The sequence below is a fragment of the Eptesicus fuscus genome, chromosome 20, assembly GCF_027574615.1.
Source record: "Eptesicus fuscus isolate TK198812 chromosome 20, DD_ASM_mEF_20220401, whole genome shotgun sequence".
NCBI lineage: Eukaryota > Metazoa > Chordata > Mammalia > Chiroptera > Vespertilionidae > Eptesicus > Eptesicus fuscus.
In genome coordinates, this window is record NC_072492.1 from 32,751,991 (window position 1) to 32,768,916 (window position 16,926).

Here is a 16,926-nt window from a genome sequence, read left to right on the forward strand (position 1 = left end):
AGAAAGCCTGGGCTGGTCACTTCCCCAATTCCCTCGCTGGGGGGAGGTCCTCACTCTGAAGGTGTGGAAGGAAGCCAGAGCCCGAGTCCCTAGCAAAAACTTACTATTTGGCTCAGAAATACACATACAGGCTCCCCCACCCCCAGGCATGAATAGGCACTGAGCACTTTCAGTTCCTCCAGAAACTGGTGTATAAATACAGGATATTATTACGACTACGATTTCAAGATAAATACAGCTCTCCTTTGTGTTACAAATGCATTTTTATTGACATTCTGGCAGCGACGTGGTAAAGGGAAAGCAGGTGATCCGATGCTTTGGGAGATGTGGCCCCTGTGGGTGTTACGCGCAGTTTTTAGCCAATATTCTGATAGCAGGAAATACTAAGACAGCCCTATAATGAATAGGCAAGAGCCTGGCTTCCCTTTCTTGGCTCACACCATTGTATTCACTTAAAATTTCGGCCAATTGCTTCTGGGTATGTTGCAATCTTTAAATCGCAGGGGTAGGTCAATGCGCAGCTAAAAGCTTGTTAAATGAGTAACCATATTAATGGTGTGGAGTCTGTTCCCAAGTGGGGGAGCCCTTTCTTAATTGTTCAGCTGATCCAGGCGCGAACAAGCCCAACACAGGCAGGAAAGACCTTTCCCAGAAGGGCTGGCGAGGGGACTGCACACCTCTCTCTCAGAGACGCCACCTGCCCAGCTCCTGGGCTCATTTCCAAAGAGCTCCAAGTTTCAGCGCGGAAAACAGGAACTCTTACCCATGTAGAGAATCCCATCTGAACTTCGGCATGGCGATGCCTGTACCAACTCCGGGATGGTAAAGGGAAGTTTCTTAAAAAAAAAAAACGGCAAAGGGAAAAATAAGTTAACCAAGTCTTATGCAATTATTACAATTTTCACAGTATACTCTGTTTCTGTTACCCAATTCTGTTAAAAAGAGAGGAACACTGTTGATGGCAGATGGGTGTTTCCCTAATTGGGAGACCAAGGAGAATGGGTGCCCTAGGCTTCCAGATCCATTTTGGACAAGCCCTCGGCTCCCAGGTGCCTGGCACTATAAACACTAACTCCTTTACTCCACGGGACCCCCAAAGTCTCTTTTCCGGAGCACTCCTGGGGGCGACACAGACCTTTTTCTGAAAAGACTTACACAAATATGGAGAGTTACACAATCTTTGAAATTCTAAGGGGGCAGGAAGAATTCGCCCGTCTTGGAAAATTGGCCCAGAGCCAGCTAAGACTGAGTAGAATGTCAATGCTTTCCAGAGTGAGAGTGAGCCATGAGATTAATTCTGAAGAGCAGCAATCTCCATGCCCCGTGGGAGCTTCGAGAAAACGAAGTCATCATTACGTGGGCAACATAGGAGCCTGAAGTGGAAGAGAAGTTTTGATGTTTTCTTCAGTAAGTAACTCTCTACTGAAGAACAGAAGACAAGTCGAACCTTTTGGTGTTAAAAGGAAGTCATGGTAAGTGCCAGGAAAAGAAACTCAGAGGAATCCACATTGTTTCAGCTGCATTTCATCATAAAACCGATTCTGCTGAGCCTCCAGCTGACATCTGACGAGCCCTGTTGGTGAGGGTCTGTTTCAGTGTGCTTTATTTTTGGAACATTCTGTGTTTTTGAAACCGTTCTATAGATAACTGCCTCCACTATGCTGCCACCTTTTTCTCCACGAAAGATTTCTCTCTTGCTTCAATAAACAGAACTTTAAATAATGAATCACTTGGACTTTCCCATCATCCCAAGGTTTAAGCTAAGCCTTGGAAAAGGAAAAATGCCACAGAGCGGCTGTAATGACTGGGCTTCTGCCAGATGTTTCTGAGAATCAGAAAGTCACTGCAAGGCTTCCAGCCTGAGTCCTGTGTTCTCTGCTGAGCCTCCCGATTCAGGGCCCGAGCCGGCAACATGCTGCTCCTGGCGCTGCTAACCCACAACACAGGAAGGCATCATGTGGGGCGGAGGTCAGAGCATCCTTTGGAAGTTCGAGAGCTCTTCAAGTCTCAAGTCCAACGTGAAGCTGTGGACTTGGCATGTTCCTTCACCCCCCACCCCAGGCATAGTTTCCACTCCTCGAGTATGGGGGCAACACTGACATCCCAGAGGGATGCTTAGAGGTTCAGATGAGACAACGTATGCAAGTCACTGGACTCAGTTTCTGGCTAACAAAGCGCTTCAGCAATGGAGGCTCTAGTGATGTGGAGAGAAATGTTGAAGGTGAAACACACAGACCTCTATCTACACAAGGCCTGCCCTTCTCCCACCTGTTTCAGTCACAGATATTCATCAAATGATTTTAAAATACCCAAGTTAAGGCTCATAAGCCACCTACAGTCTAGACCAGTGGTTCTCAATCTTGGCTGCACATTAGAGGCTTTTTAAACTTTCTACTGAAGCAGAACTCACAATCAGAAAGCTCAGGGATGTGTCGGGCTCAGTGACATTTGCAACACGAACATGCCCATGTAACCGGCATGCAGGAGGGGCGCAGAACCTTCACAGCACTGAGACCCCTTCCTGCCCTTTTCCAACCAGGACTCCCAGGGTAATCGCTATCCTAACTTCAGAACACCACAGACTAGTTTCCCCGTCTTTGAGCTTCATAGAAATGAATCATTCACTGTGGAGACTTGCTTGTTTGTCATCTTTTGTCCAACCTTATGTTGGCGAGATTCATCCACATCACAGACTATTCTCATTGGTGTAGACTATTAAACTGTATACAATGCCATCATTTATTTATCCCGTCGACTACTGGTGCTATTTGGGTAGTTTTCACTTCTTGGTTATTATAAGTAGTGCCACAGTACGTTCGGGTACCTGTCTTTTGGTGAACACATACATGCATTTCTGTTGATATATAACCCAGGAGGGGATTACTGTCACAGATACTGCTAAACAGTTTTCCAAACTGGTTGTTCTGATCTGCTCTTCCACCAGCAGCATACGGGAGTTCCAATTGCTTTGATTCCCCCCTTCCCAGACCTGTTTTCTTTTTCCATTTTTTCTCAGTTTAGCCATTCTAATGAATGGCTGGTAGTATGACAATATATATACATACATTTTTATTGATTTCAGAGAGAAAGGGAGAGGGAGAAAGAGATAGAAACATCAATGATGAGAGAGAATCATTGATCGGCTGCCTCCTGCACGTCCCACCCTGGGGATCCAGCCCACAACCCAGGCATGTACCCTGACCGGGAATCAAACTGTGACCTCCTGGTTCATAGGTTGACTCTCAACCACTGAGCCACACCAGCTGTGATTTTTATTTACATTTCCCTAATGACTAATGAAGCTGAGTACCTTTTCATATGTTTACTGACCATCAAGATCTCTTCTTTTGCCATTTTTCTATTGGGTTGTCTGTCTTTCTAAAATAATCCATAAGAGTTCTTTATACAGGGTGGGGCAAAAGTAGGTCTACAGTTGTGTGTATGGAAAACAATACAGTAATTAAAGAAGAAACTGTTTTGCATACTCACAATTGTAAACCTACTTTTGCCCCACCGTGTATATTTTGAATACGAGGACTTGTCTGGATATGGGTATTGTGACTACATTGTGGCCTGCCTCTCTTAATAGTGTCTCTTAAAGAAAAAAATTCTGAATTTGAATGCAATTCAATATATCGATTTTTTTCCTTATGTTAGTGTGAATGTTTTTGTTTTATTTTGTTTGTATCCTATTTATGAAACCTTCACCTACTGTAAGGCCATGAAGATGTTCTGCTACTTTTTGTCTTAAAGCTTGTTTCACATTTCCCATTTACACGTGCAATCTATCTGGAACAGAGTTTTGTGTGTCTGGTGTGAGGTGTGAGTCGAGATTTTTTTCCCACGTGGATATCCCAATTGACCCAAAGCATTTATTGAAAAGATGAACCTTCCCCACTGCACTGTAGTGTCGTCTTTGTCATAAATCAGGTGCTCATACGTGTGGGCCTGTTTCTAAATTCTTTTATCCTGATGCCTACACTGATTAAATGAAGACTTGAAACTGGGACCCAGACTCAGCATTTCTTTAGGGTTCTCTAGGTTATTACAATGTGTAGCTAAGGTGGAGCACGCCATCTAGATTCTCAAATGGAGATGGGGATACCATGTGCCCCCCACATGGGGGATGGGCAGTGTTTCAAACTACGCTGCTCTCCACACCAATTTGAGAATCACCGGCTAGAGTGAACCCTATTACTGAAGGGAGTATTATACCTTTCAAGGGTGTTGGCTGGGCCCTGCTCGTCTAGATTAATATTTCTGAACTCTGGCTGCCATTTAAAAGCTGTAAAAACATATCGATGCCCAGGCCCCGCTCCAGACCACCCGAATCAGAATCAGCTCTCAGGTGATCTCAATGAGCAGAAGTGGAAGATGGCTGGTCTAGAACCTCTGGAGTACAAAGAAGCTAAATACACTCACCGTTAGGCCTTCATTATGCTTGCCCCCAAGTGTATACAGGCTGCCGTCGTTGGGATCCGGGAGGAAGGCTGGCCTAGAAATGAAGCAATAGTATCAATGACAGATTACAGCTCAGGGCACAAAACAAAATACCAAAGCCATAAAAGCCATGACTCAGGGGAGGGGGAAAGTGGTGTGTGTGTGTGTTGTGTGTGTGTGTGTGTGTGTGTATGAAAGCTAATTCTACCCACTGCCTGTCCACTTTAGCCACAAACAAAATATCACTCTGGTGGTGTATGCTGCACTTGAGTAGGAAAAAAGGCACCTGCAACGGGAAAATTATAAATCATCATAGAAGAGTAAATCATTATTGGGTCAAAGCCCTCTGGATGAAGGTAAAATAAGTGAAAAGGACCCAGCAAGTCTGATTTTCAGCTTTCAAGTCAATAACTTCAACAATTAGTACTTAATAGTGTGGCAGGGTACGTGAACAGGTAGAACAAATCTGCCTTTAGTGTTCAACAAACATTTATTTTTAAACCACAGGCAATAAAAGCAGACTTTGAAAGCTTGACATCAGAAAGAACCTGCCAAGGACATGGATAAAGGTCTCTCGGCCGGTAGCTTCCCATGAAGCAGCTGCGAGGTGGTCTTTGGTCAAGTTAACCTGCTGAAGGGCTATGCCTGGTCACACAGAAACTCCGGAGGAATCATCTGAGGCTCTTACAGGTGCCATCCCCCCTTAATTCCAGCACACGCCTCTAACAGCAGGTCACCCTCTGTTTCCCTTCCATGGTTAACACAGTAAGAGGGAGAGATCTAAACCCTTAAGCCTTCCTGAGGACTTTGGAAGCTTAAGTTCAAACCTCAACTTAAGCTCCATCTCAAATAAGCCTTTTTAAATAACATTGCCCCCCTGCCCCATAATGCCACTCATTCCTTCCCAAAGGAACTGACTACCCTCTCCCCGACACAGGCTTCTGTCATGGCACCTGTAAGACTTTCTATGTCTCTATCACTTTCTTATATCTTAAATTTGTGCATATGTACATCCAGCAATTGGCTTCAGACATATTGAATAATACAGAAAATGCATTAAAGGAAAGTACTGAAGCAAATCGGAAAACTTACTCTTCGACGTGTGTTGGAACCTGCAGAACTGGATCTGTGTGAAAGAACAACAACAAAGGCACCATCAGACAGACTCCGAGATGTCAAGACTGCTGGAGAGTTCCCAGGGCCAATTCACAAGTTGTACCGACAACTTAGGTTTATTTACATGAGATAGCGGGCATAAAGGCACTTTAGAAAACGCACACAGAGACACAAATGTAAGCTCTTATGATTGCCACTGAAATTGGAGAGAACTGACTGACAGCGGAACGGAACTGCTCTCAAGAAACGTGCAGTTAACTTGGGGGAGGGACAGTGAAGGGAGAACCAGTCACAGCCCTCAGTGGACAGTGTGGGTCAGTGTCACTGTCTGACACATGAAGGACTTTTAAAACCAAAATCATCACCTTGCCAAATGCGTGGAGTGGTACCAGATATTCCCACTGAGAAAGAAAAACTGGCTTAAGAATCAGCTTTGCTGTTGGTGAGAATCTGACTGGATGGGAAATGGGTACACCCTTTTGGAGCAGCAGTATGGCAATCTTAGAGCCTTCAAGTGTTCATTCTCGTGATTCTCTTTGACCCATTAATCCCAGTTCTATAAAGTGTAGTATAAAAATAACACAGAATATAGAAAATGATTTATGTACAAAGATGCTCACAGTAGCATTACAAATTACTCAACTATTCAAGAACATGGTTAAATTATGAAATGCCCACCTGGAAGAAAATTAGGGCTCCTAAAAGGGCTAATAAAAATTTAAAACGTGTGCAAATCGTTACACTATTCTGTTCAGGAGAGCAGATAACACTGTATATAGAGTATTAACGCACCTCAAAACATCGTCCATGCACATCGCTAAAACTAGATGCAGAGGCAAAGAATGCTAATTGTGAGTTATCTCTGTTGAAAATATAAAGCGACTTCCCCACCTTTTCTCTATTTCCTCAAATTTGTACAAAGGTAGGCATTACTTTTTAAATTGGGGAAAAAGTTTTTTCTCAAAGTCAATGTTCTATCTGTAGTTGTCAAAATGGCAGCATTTCTCCTTCCCTAGATTCTCCTGGCACAAATCCCGAGGACGCTCCGGATTCCTAGGCGGGATGGTGGTGGGGTGAGAGGACGCTGACACAGTGGTGTTGCGACAGAGCTAAAATCCACAGGCATGAGATGGCACAGTGAGGAGGTATCTCTAGCATCCAAAACCCCACGGGCTGTGCAGCCACGCCAGCCACAACTTCAAAGCTGGGGGCGAGGACGGCAAACACTGTAATGTGATTGTGGACACAGAGTTCCAGGCTCCCCGGGCTCTGCCTATGGTGACAGGCAGCTGTCTATTTCTCCCAGTCGGTGGGGATTGTCAAAGAAAGCTCTGTCAAGCCTTATCAAATGTTGACTTTGCCTTACGAGCCCAGCTCCCACATGAAGGCATACGGTGTTCACAACAACAGAGGCACACACACCACATGTGGTCTGTGGGCAGCAAACAAACAATTCATTAAACCAAACACATGACAGGAAACTGGAGACACTTCCAGCCAGTAAGCACATGTTTGTTGTTCCTACTAATCACCTCTCGGTACAACAGACTGATGCAAGAGGCAGGAAATCAGGACCCACAGCACTAATCCACCGAAACACTCACCACGCAGCTTACAGCCCAGCCCGGTTACTGCAACAGCCCTGCAGCCAGGCAAGCCGGGAAAAGCAGGAATGCTGCATCCAAAGGGAAACACTGAGCCGCACGGCGGGGCCAGAGGGCATCTCGTTGGTTTGTTCCACAGGAAGACACTGCCGAGTTCTAACAAGTCACCAGAAACAAGACTTGGAGGCAACGGGTTTGTGATTCCTATTCATAAGCCTATCTTTGTGGTACAGCATCTGCTCACTCTCAGGGACTCGTCTTCAGGGGAAGATTTCCCTGGCGTCCCAGAGCGTATGCACTGGCCACCTGACACGGAGGCCTCAGGTCCCAGGTCCTGCACCACAAAGGCACCAGTTGCGACACAGGCTGTCACTGGCAGGAGCCAGGAAAGGATCGGTAGGACGACACCATTGTGTGAGAACCATGCTGTTTTCCTAGGCTTAGGAGGGGATGCACTCCAGTAGGGGAACCTTCTGGCCACCTTACCTTTCCCATCCACGCAGTAAAATAAGGTCCCCGGAATAAACACCTGCAGGGCTCAGGGCCACATATCGGCACAACTATTAAGACGGCTCTCACAGAAGCGAGCACACGGCTGCTTCCTTTTCTTAAAAAAAAAAATCTGAATTTGAGATCTGTTTTAAAATACTACAGAAAAAACATTGTATGGGGAACAGATAAAAAAAAATGGCAGCTTGTCAGTAACTGTTTAAAGATGAAAGTGACAACATGGGGCAGGCGTGTTGCCGTTCTCTCTACATATGCTTGAAATTTTCCATAATGTAAAAGTTTAAAGATAAAAATATTGGGAAAGCCAACAAAATAAAAGCAGAAAGCACCATGTGAAAACATGCAATGAAAGCCCAACACGAAAAGGAGGCTGTTTTTATTTAATAATGAGAACTGGTATCAGGCAAGAGTCTTGTTTTTTGTTGTGTTTTGTTTTGTTTTTTTAAAAAGAGCCTTGAGAAAAGAAACCTGGCCTAACTATACGAGTATAAACAAATACTGCTACCAAATAAGCCACTCTATCTATATGGAGACTGATAAGGAGAAAAGCTGTTTTACTTTCAGAAGGAAAAAAAGGGGGAGGGGGTTTACTTCACAAGTATAAAAATGGGTATTATTCCAGGGGAAAGAAGGGTATCAGATAAAGGTAAAAACATCAGAAGAGGAAAGACAATGGCTAAAAACCTGAAATTAGTGATTTGTCTTTTGGATTAACACAGGAAGAAACAAAAAAAAAAAAACCAAACCACGAACCTGCTCAGTGCTGCCCTGGGGGCAGCCACTGGATTCTCTTGATTCCCCTGGCGGGTCAGGCCTGAAAAGGCACCACCTTTATACTTAGAGAAACCTGGGTGAGATTATGGAACACTCACAGCTCCTGTTTGTGCTAGTCTAATCCTCCTTTTTAACTTGAGACAGAAATGAGTCAAAATAGATGCTGACCTCTTCCCTTTGCCCAAGTTTGTAAGGGTAAACATTTAAATATTTTTATTTCCAAAAGAAGTGCTGGCCTCCCTGTGTTCCTCGAATACTGTCAAGCATGCCCCTGCCTCAGGCCTTTGCATTTGCTGTTCCTCTGCCTAGGTCTTTGATCAAATGTCACCATCTCAGAGAGATCTTCCATGACCACCTCCTACCCTCCAGGATACCCCGCCCTCTTCCCTGTTTTTCTCCATGACACCACCTCTGAAGTATAGGATATTTCATTTATTTTATTAAATGTCTAACTCTACTATAAACTTTGTGAGGGCTAGGATTCATCTTTTATTATCTGCTATATCCCAAAAATCTAAAACCGTGCCTGGCACACAGGAGGGGCTCAATATATTTATTAGTTTCCTTCCAATTTCTATTCCTGCCCAGACTGGGTATCCACCGTGATTACTTCTAATGATGCAGCAGCTATGCTCTCTCAGCCTTCAACGAAGAATCTACCAAGCAGCTCCCTCTCCTCCCCGCAGGCTCTGAGCACTGCTGAAGAAAACTCCACGCTCTTGGAGATACCATTATACATCTGTGGCCAGCGGGGCCCCATGTCATAGGAGATAAGTCTATCTACTTCCTGGTTGGCCTCTGCTGCCTGTTCCTCACAGCTGGTGCCTCAAACCTTCCCTCCTGGGCTCAAGGCCCCCTTCCCTCCACACGACTGGGAGTCCTGTGGCTCTCTGAAACTCCCTACCCTTCCCCCTCCAAGTGTGTCCAACTCTACCACCCTTCCCTTCGCATCTCCATAAAAGGACAAAGGTTTCACCTTCACATTCATAGACATTTCACACTCATCTATCTAGGCCCTCAAGCAGTATCCCATCTCCAAGGATCGTCAAGTCCTCCTGGCTGGCTACTGCCTCCCCTCTGACCACAGACACACAAACTGGGCTTATTCTCTTTTGCATGTGCTCTCCTTTCTCTCCTAATGCATCCACTTTACATGTACAGTTCGATGAGTCTTGAAAAACATACACATGCATGTAACCACCCTCACAATCAAGATACAGATCATTTCCATCCCCTCGAACATTTCTCACACCCTTTAGGTGCAATTTCCCTGACTCCCATCCCTCCCATCTAACCACTGATAGATTGGTGTGTTTGTTCTAAAAGTTTACAAATGGAATTCATGTAGTAGGGTCTCTTTTGTGTCTGGCTTCTTTCTTCCTGCACCCCATTTTTGCAATTCATTCTTATTGTTGCGTGCCTCAGACTTTGTTCTTTTTTTATGGCGGAAGGAGTACTCACAATTTGCTTTACCTGTTGGTGGACATTTGAGTATTTCTAGTGTTTGGGTTTTTTTAAAATATGTTTTTATTGATTTCAGAGAGGAAGGGAAAGGGGGGGGAGAGAGAGAGAGAAACATCAATGATGGGGAAACATGGGGGTGGTAAGTCGGCAAAACAGAAAAACGTCTCTGATGAAGTCAACCAAAATTTAAATAATTGTTTTAAACTGGAGCAATCGGGACTGACGGCCTCTCTCTGGAGGTAGCTCCAGGCAGACTTTCTCCTATGTAGGAAGGAATAATGTCCTTTGATTATAGAAGCCACAAGAACAGGCTGCCCATTTGACTGGAGCTTGAGGAACCTTCCAAGATCATTGCCTCCTCTTCCCAGATGAGCTGATATTTCCGGAACACCCTCTTCTCTGGCGGAATCTAGATGAGCACCGGTCCACCTCACTCCTCTTTCTAAAGCACAACCACCTACTGACCCCTACGCACCCGGTGCTTAAAAGCAGCTTCTCTGACTGCAAGACTTCTCCAGGTACAACTAAGATGGCAGGACCAGCAAGAAAGTCTCCAAACCAGCCCCTTTTAGTGTGCTTCTAGTGGGGACTGGAGATGTTCTGAGCTGGCCCTTATGAAGCACCAAAGACCACAAATGAAGTTCCCATCTGCTTTGTGCTCCCTGTAAACCTCCCCCAGGCCCAATATTCAAGAGCCTCATCTTCCCCTCCCATCCCAGCTATTAGCACATCTCATAAACACATCAGACATCTACCATCAGCTTGGTTCCCTGGTTCATGCCATGCGGGAAAAAGAGCTTGGAAAGCTGGTACACACGAAACCAAGTATACAATAAATGGCTGAAACACGTGGTATATGCATAGGTATCACAGATCACCAGGTGAGAGAACTCGGGGAGGCTGGTGCACCCAGGGAGAACGGTGCCATAAAGAGGGCTGGCCCGGCGGCTGCGGCGGACAAGACTACAAGAGGGAAGAATGATCCCGCTTTGTGGGAATGAGGACACAGGCTTGGCAAGTGTGAAGTGTTCCTCCTGAATGCAAATCAGGTCGGACAGCAGGCAGCGAGACCGTGGAGGAGACAGCCGTGAGAACTCCGTGATGTGGCGTGGCGGGCACTGGCTAGGGACTGATTGTAGGCTTCTGAGAAAAAGAGAGATGTGATACAGTCCTCTGAAAAAAGGTCAGACAGGGCACTAACTAAGCAAATGAGAAAAAGAAGGAATCAGAAAGGGTAATGCGGAAGACGACTCAGTAACCCCAGTGAGATGGCCAGGGTGGCCCCGGGGGGGAAAAGGAGGGATGGTCAGGAACCAAAAAGGAGGGGGAAAAGGTCAACAAAACTTAGTCCCGATCAGAAAAGTGAAGCGAAAGAAAGGAATGAGTTAGAGGGCACACGATTTTAATCCTAGCCAACAGTAAAACTAGATCAGCTAGTCTGACTGCAGTAGACAAATGCCATTTCCTCAAGAAAACGCTTAAGGTTCTAACACTGTTTCCTTATAAAAATTATTAGTAGAAACAAGGTCATTCACCCTCCCTTAACTCAAAACTCAAGTCTCCCAAATATGTTTCTTGTGCTCAGGTGAGGCGATTAGGGACTATTCCCCAGTGGCAGCTCACTGCTCCCTCCAGAGGAAAGTACTTCTGGAATCTACACTCTTCACTCGCATTCAGTTGTTAGATCCAAACTGTGGGGAAGAAAGTCTCAAAAAGTTTCTCAAAATTCAGCTGGCATGAGGAGAACACTTTAAAACAGACACCCACTCAAAAGCGCCTCAAAATCCAAATCTCATCAGAACTGGGAGAGGATGTAACAGGTTTTCTTACAGGTAACCTCTGCAAGTCACCAAATGTCATGTGTGACGAAGATGATCGTGGGGGGATACCAAAGTAACCTAAAAACCCGCCCATACTAAAGGCAGCTGACTTCTACTAGGCTCTTATTCACCTTCACCTTGGCAGAAGTCAGGCAGACCTAAAAACGCACACTGAACGGTACAATCAGTTGCGAAGGAAATTAAAGGCGGGGGGGGGGGGGGAGCGGGGGATAAGGCAATTCAATACTATGCCTTACGACCAAATGCCTCTCAGCATGTCCTAACTTCACAGAATTCATTCTTGAGTGATGGGAGTGCCATCAAACCTCGCACGGCATCCCAAGATGAACAAAAGGATAAATAACTAAGTCACAGTAAAAAAAAAAAAGGGGGGGGGGATTTTATTCATGCACTTCAACATTTACAACTGTGCTCCGATACAAACCAAGTAATGCAGCCAAGACTACCCAGTGCAGCTGAAATCGATGCTCCGTGTGGCGGCTGCGGGCTGGGAGATAGCTCCACAGTGGGAGGTGTGCGGCTCCGAAGCCAATCCCGAGCGTGAGGGAGGCTGGGCGCGGGTACATTGGAGACTGGACTCCAGCTGGTGACGGCTGAAGCTGAGTGACGGGTACATGAGCGTTCATTATATAATCGTCTCTATGTCTGTTTATGTTTAGAATCTTCCATGACAAAGAGTAAAATACAGAAAACACATTTCCAAGATCCTCAAAAGCAGAAACAGGCCCTCTCATGCCCCTTCTTGTGAAACTTAATTTTCAGTCCTCCAAGACAATGGAGAACAAAGAAACACTTTTCTTGTGCTTAGCTGATAAAGTAGAAAGGTGATGATGCATATCTGAAGCCTAGGAAGTTTCTTAGGAGAAGAGAGATTAGGACTATTAACAAAATGTCAACCTTCCCACAACTTCCCTTCTCACGTTTCCATCACACCTCTGCAGGCAGAAGGCGGACCCTTCCAGAGGCACACAGCCTAACTGAGGACAGAAAGCCTCCTGCAAAAAGCCGCAAAGCCGTGTGAAACTCAGATCAGAAACTGGAACTGGAAACTAATGTGACGATGGCACGAGTGGCAGGCGAGTCTCCTGAGGAGGCCAAGTCAAGTCTCATCTGTTTTCCAGGGCTCCTGAAGGATGTCTAGTCAGAAGGGTTCTGGAACTCGAGTCGGCATCAGGTGCCTCTGACATTTACTGAGCATCCCTGGCTGTCTAGAGACCCCACCTTCAAGGAGTTAGAAATTCAGCAGGAAGACAAATGTAATAAACAAAAATTCACACCACCAGCAGGAAGTGCCTCCAACACCCAATTGAGGAAGGGGCTCACTCTGCTTGAGGAAACAAGGAAGTAACCTGGGATGAATAGGAGCCTGCCCAGCAGTGCAGGCTGCTGGAGGGGAGGGAGCAGAAGCAAAGGCCCAATGTCTCCGAGGCCTGGAGAGTTGTGGCTGCAACAAGGGGCACCCCTGGGAGAAAATAGGGAGTTGAGGCTGGAGAGGTGGGCAAGAGCAGATTCAAAGGGCCTTGCATGTATCCCGAGGAGCGTGGCCTTGACCCTGTGAGCCAGTGCTCCCCAAACTAATCAGTGAAGGATCACACCATGGGTGATGCTTATCTCCTCGAGGACAGGTAACACAGGAGGGCAGACCACACCTGGAGTAGCACTGCTAACAGTCAACACCTAGAGTATTTCAGCAGGGGTGTGGTGTGGTCAATTAGTCTTTTCAGGGGGCACGTCTGACAGCAGCGTGCTGGGTGAACGGGAGGATAAGACAGGTGCAGGGACCACAGTCAGGAAGCTGTCGCATTAATCGGGGAAATGAATGGAGAGCCTGGCTAAGGCACTGGCAAGGGGGATGGGGATGGGGAGTCAGATTTGGGAGACACTTCTTCAGCCTGCGTGACAGGACTCGCTGACCCGTGACCGAGTGGCAGAACATCACTCTATTTCCCAGACTGGGTGGGCCGTGCTGTCAGCACCGGGAGAAACCATAGCAAGAGGCACACGGTAAGAAAGAGAAACTCATGTGGGAAGATTTTCTTCAAATTTCAAATAACCAATTTAGTTCTGATCCCTCCCTCATAAGAATCCCCAATATTAACCACTCAAGGGACATCTCAGGAGTCCGGGCCCATCTGGTTGGGAAAGCAGCCATGGTGCACAGTTAGCATATTTTTATAATTAGTAAAGGATGGTTCTAAATTAGATCCAGTCCTCCGTGCCATGGAGGGGATGGGAGTAGGGTTGATAAAGAGTTAAGTGCAATTTGATGAAGATCTGAGTGTCAAAAATCGGCATTAACTAGCATTTCAAATTGAGTGCGAGAAGCCGTAAACCAGGAACTGGTAATACCAGAGAGAGTCCTTTGGACCCCAGCAGGCCGAAGCGAGCTTCGTAAAACTAATCCAACAGAAAGCATGAGGGCAATATTCTCTGTGTGCATTTGGGCAGAAAGTGCAGAAATAAAACATACTCAACCATCTTCACTGGCGATATTTCAGAGACAGACAGCAGGTACTACCATTACGAAAATCACAGCTTAGACAGATCACAGCTAATGCACAGTGTCAGAACTCAACTCGGTGTCGGAAAACAAATAAGACTCTTTTTCTGCACTAGGTGCAGTCTGCCACGATGGTGTAAGAAATCTCCATTTCTGGGAACAGCAACACGTGTTTGGGTGAGGAACAAAACACCTGCCAAAACCACTCTGTGGAAAGAAAAAAAACACTCCCAGCTTGTTGGCCTCTGAATTAAGTAAACAGTTAGGAAACCATGAAATGGAGTAACAGGTACACTAGTATATTCTGCAGAACCTCAGTGTGATGAGTTAAAGGTGTCTGTTTGCATCGGCAAGGTTTTTCCATTTGACTTTGACTGCCCACTACTGTGCAGGCCCAAGTCCACAGCCTTCCTTGCCTGGACTGGGGCAGTAGCCTCCGCCTGGTCTCCTGCTTCCTCCCGGCCCCATCAGTTCACTCTCAACACGGCACCTGCTGATGCCGTACAGTGGAGGCTGGTGTTGCAGTCAGCTTGGCTGGGCTGCCGTAACAAACACCGTAGCCTGGTGTTAATTTCTCACAGTTCTTCAGGCTAGAAGTCGAAGACCAGGTGTCAGCATGGCTGGGTTCCTTGAGCTTGAGGATCCTTGGTCCTTCCTTCCTTGAGCTCGTTCTCAGTGGGGCTGTCCCTGTTTAAACTTGCAGCCCCTTCCACCCCCACCCCAGCAGCCTGGCACCCCCTACTCCACTTCCCTGTGTTATTTTTCTCCAGAGCTCTCGAATGTCATTTATTTCCTTATCTGTTTCCCCATAGAATAAAAACTCTATGAAGGGAAGGATTTTGTCCGTTTCCTTCTCTTGTATCTTCAGGGCCTAGCACAGTATCTGAACACTTATAATCTATTTACACGTTAATGGTTTGCAAATACCAATGTTGAAATCTCTGGTTATAATAAATGCAAGATAAAATTGGCCCTAGCTCGTTTGGCTCAGTGGATAGAGCTTCAGGTTGAAGGGTCCTGGGTTCGATTCTGGTCAAGGGCACATGCCTGGGTTGTGGGCTCAATCCCAACTGGGGGTCATGCAGGAGGCAGCGGATCAATGATTCTCTCTCATCACTGATGTTTATGTCTCTCCCATTTCCTTCCTCTCTGAAATCTATAAAAAAATATTTAAAAAATAATAATAAAATTGAACTGAAAGCTCAGGGTCTCCATATTACCACCTGTAATCTTTGTAAAGAAATATATATATCGAGGCTACTGATAGGTAGGGCTTAATTTCACTAAAATAAGCCAGTTTATTCGCAGAAAAACAATGAGACTTAGAATACACTGAATATTGAGATGATTATACCTTAATCAGATTTCCCTAATTCTTCCTTTTAGTGCCTTTTTCCTCCTCCCTGCTCTGCCTAGACGTGCTACCTCCGTTCCTCCTTCCCAGGCCTCGCTTCTCCGGACTGAAATCCCATCTACCCACCAAGGTTCAGCTCCAACATCCCAGCTTCATGAGGCCTTTCCTGGCCCCCTCCCTCCAGCAGTTCCTAGGACCTCAGTGAGGGGTCACCACGCGCTCTATGAGGAAGTTCCCCCAGACGGACTGTGGGCTCCCTGAGGGCAAGTACTGTCTTTTTCTTCTTTGGGCCCTTAGAGTCTCTTTCACAGACTAGGTTCGGTAAACACATGTTAAATTAAGTAAAAAAGAGGCAAATTCTTTAAGCTCTAAACTACAGGAGAGAACAGACTGATTCTTATGTTTGGTTAAGTAACAAACAAGACAGGAACCCCGTTGTGCCCGATACAGCTGGGGTTAATTCTGGAAAGTAAGACTTGGAGAAGGTCAATTTAAAACAATACATACAGGAAAAAGCAAAGCAGAAGAATGAAGTGTCCTTGTGGCCAAAATGTCCTGCCTAGGAATACAGCAACTAAGGGACCAGCCTTAACACAAGAGTAAAAATGCTTATCGCAATCCTTTTGCACCTTGTTGCTTTCCATCTTTGGACAAAATCCGAAATTGTGAAATGTCAACAACTCTGATTTTTTTTTTTTTTAAGCAGTAAAATGCTCCCACAGGAATGAAAGACGGTACAGATAACATCCTGTAATGCAATGCCAAAACCCAGCTCTACCATCTTCTTGTGGCCACTGACTCCTGAGAGCTGGTCCTTTCTGTTGCTTAAAGCCCCTGCTGATCCAAGCAGGGCCCTGCCAGGTGCGGCAGGACAGTGTGTAGTGCCTGAGCTGCCATCCTCGATGGATGGTAACTAGGTTTGCTGCTGCACGGACAAGATGACGTGTGGCCTCTGACACAGGCCCCTGTTTTCCCATCTAAAATACTATTTGGGGACATTTTATTAAGGAAGGAAAAACACTTGCTGTGCTCATGACAATAATGAGTCACGGATTAGTGACGGAAGAGAACACGCTGGTCAGGCCCTCATCTAGGCCCAAGTGAGGATCATTACTGGACAGAATAATAGAGATGACACGGAAAGCCCCAAATCCTGGGATTTGCATGGCTTTACCGGGGAAGATTACTTGGGAAATCGAATACAGTTTCCCAGCTGTAGGACTCCACTATCACCAGGAAGACAAGACCATAAACTGTGGGAGATTACGAAAGGAGAAACAGGTCTGTCTTTTACTTCCCTCCATGTAGGGAACCAATCAAGTG

At 45.9% G+C, this 16,926-nt stretch overlaps 1 protein-coding gene across 1 annotated transcript in view; it reads right to left on the reverse strand.

The window, feature by feature from the left end:
• The window catches only part of ERN1 (endoplasmic reticulum to nucleus signaling 1), a 67,935-nt gene that overhangs the window by 27,185 nt on the left and 23,824 nt on the right, over positions 1-16,926 (reverse strand). Inside the window, exons 3-5 of the mRNA XM_028157390.2 lie at positions 5,533-5,566; positions 4,423-4,495; positions 764-836 (exon numbers count right to left, since the gene is read on the reverse strand). Coding sequence (XP_028013191.2) covers positions 764-836; positions 4,423-4,495; positions 5,533-5,566 — 180 coding nt within the window. The remainder of the gene's footprint in view (positions 1-763; positions 837-4,422; positions 4,496-5,532; positions 5,567-16,926) is intronic.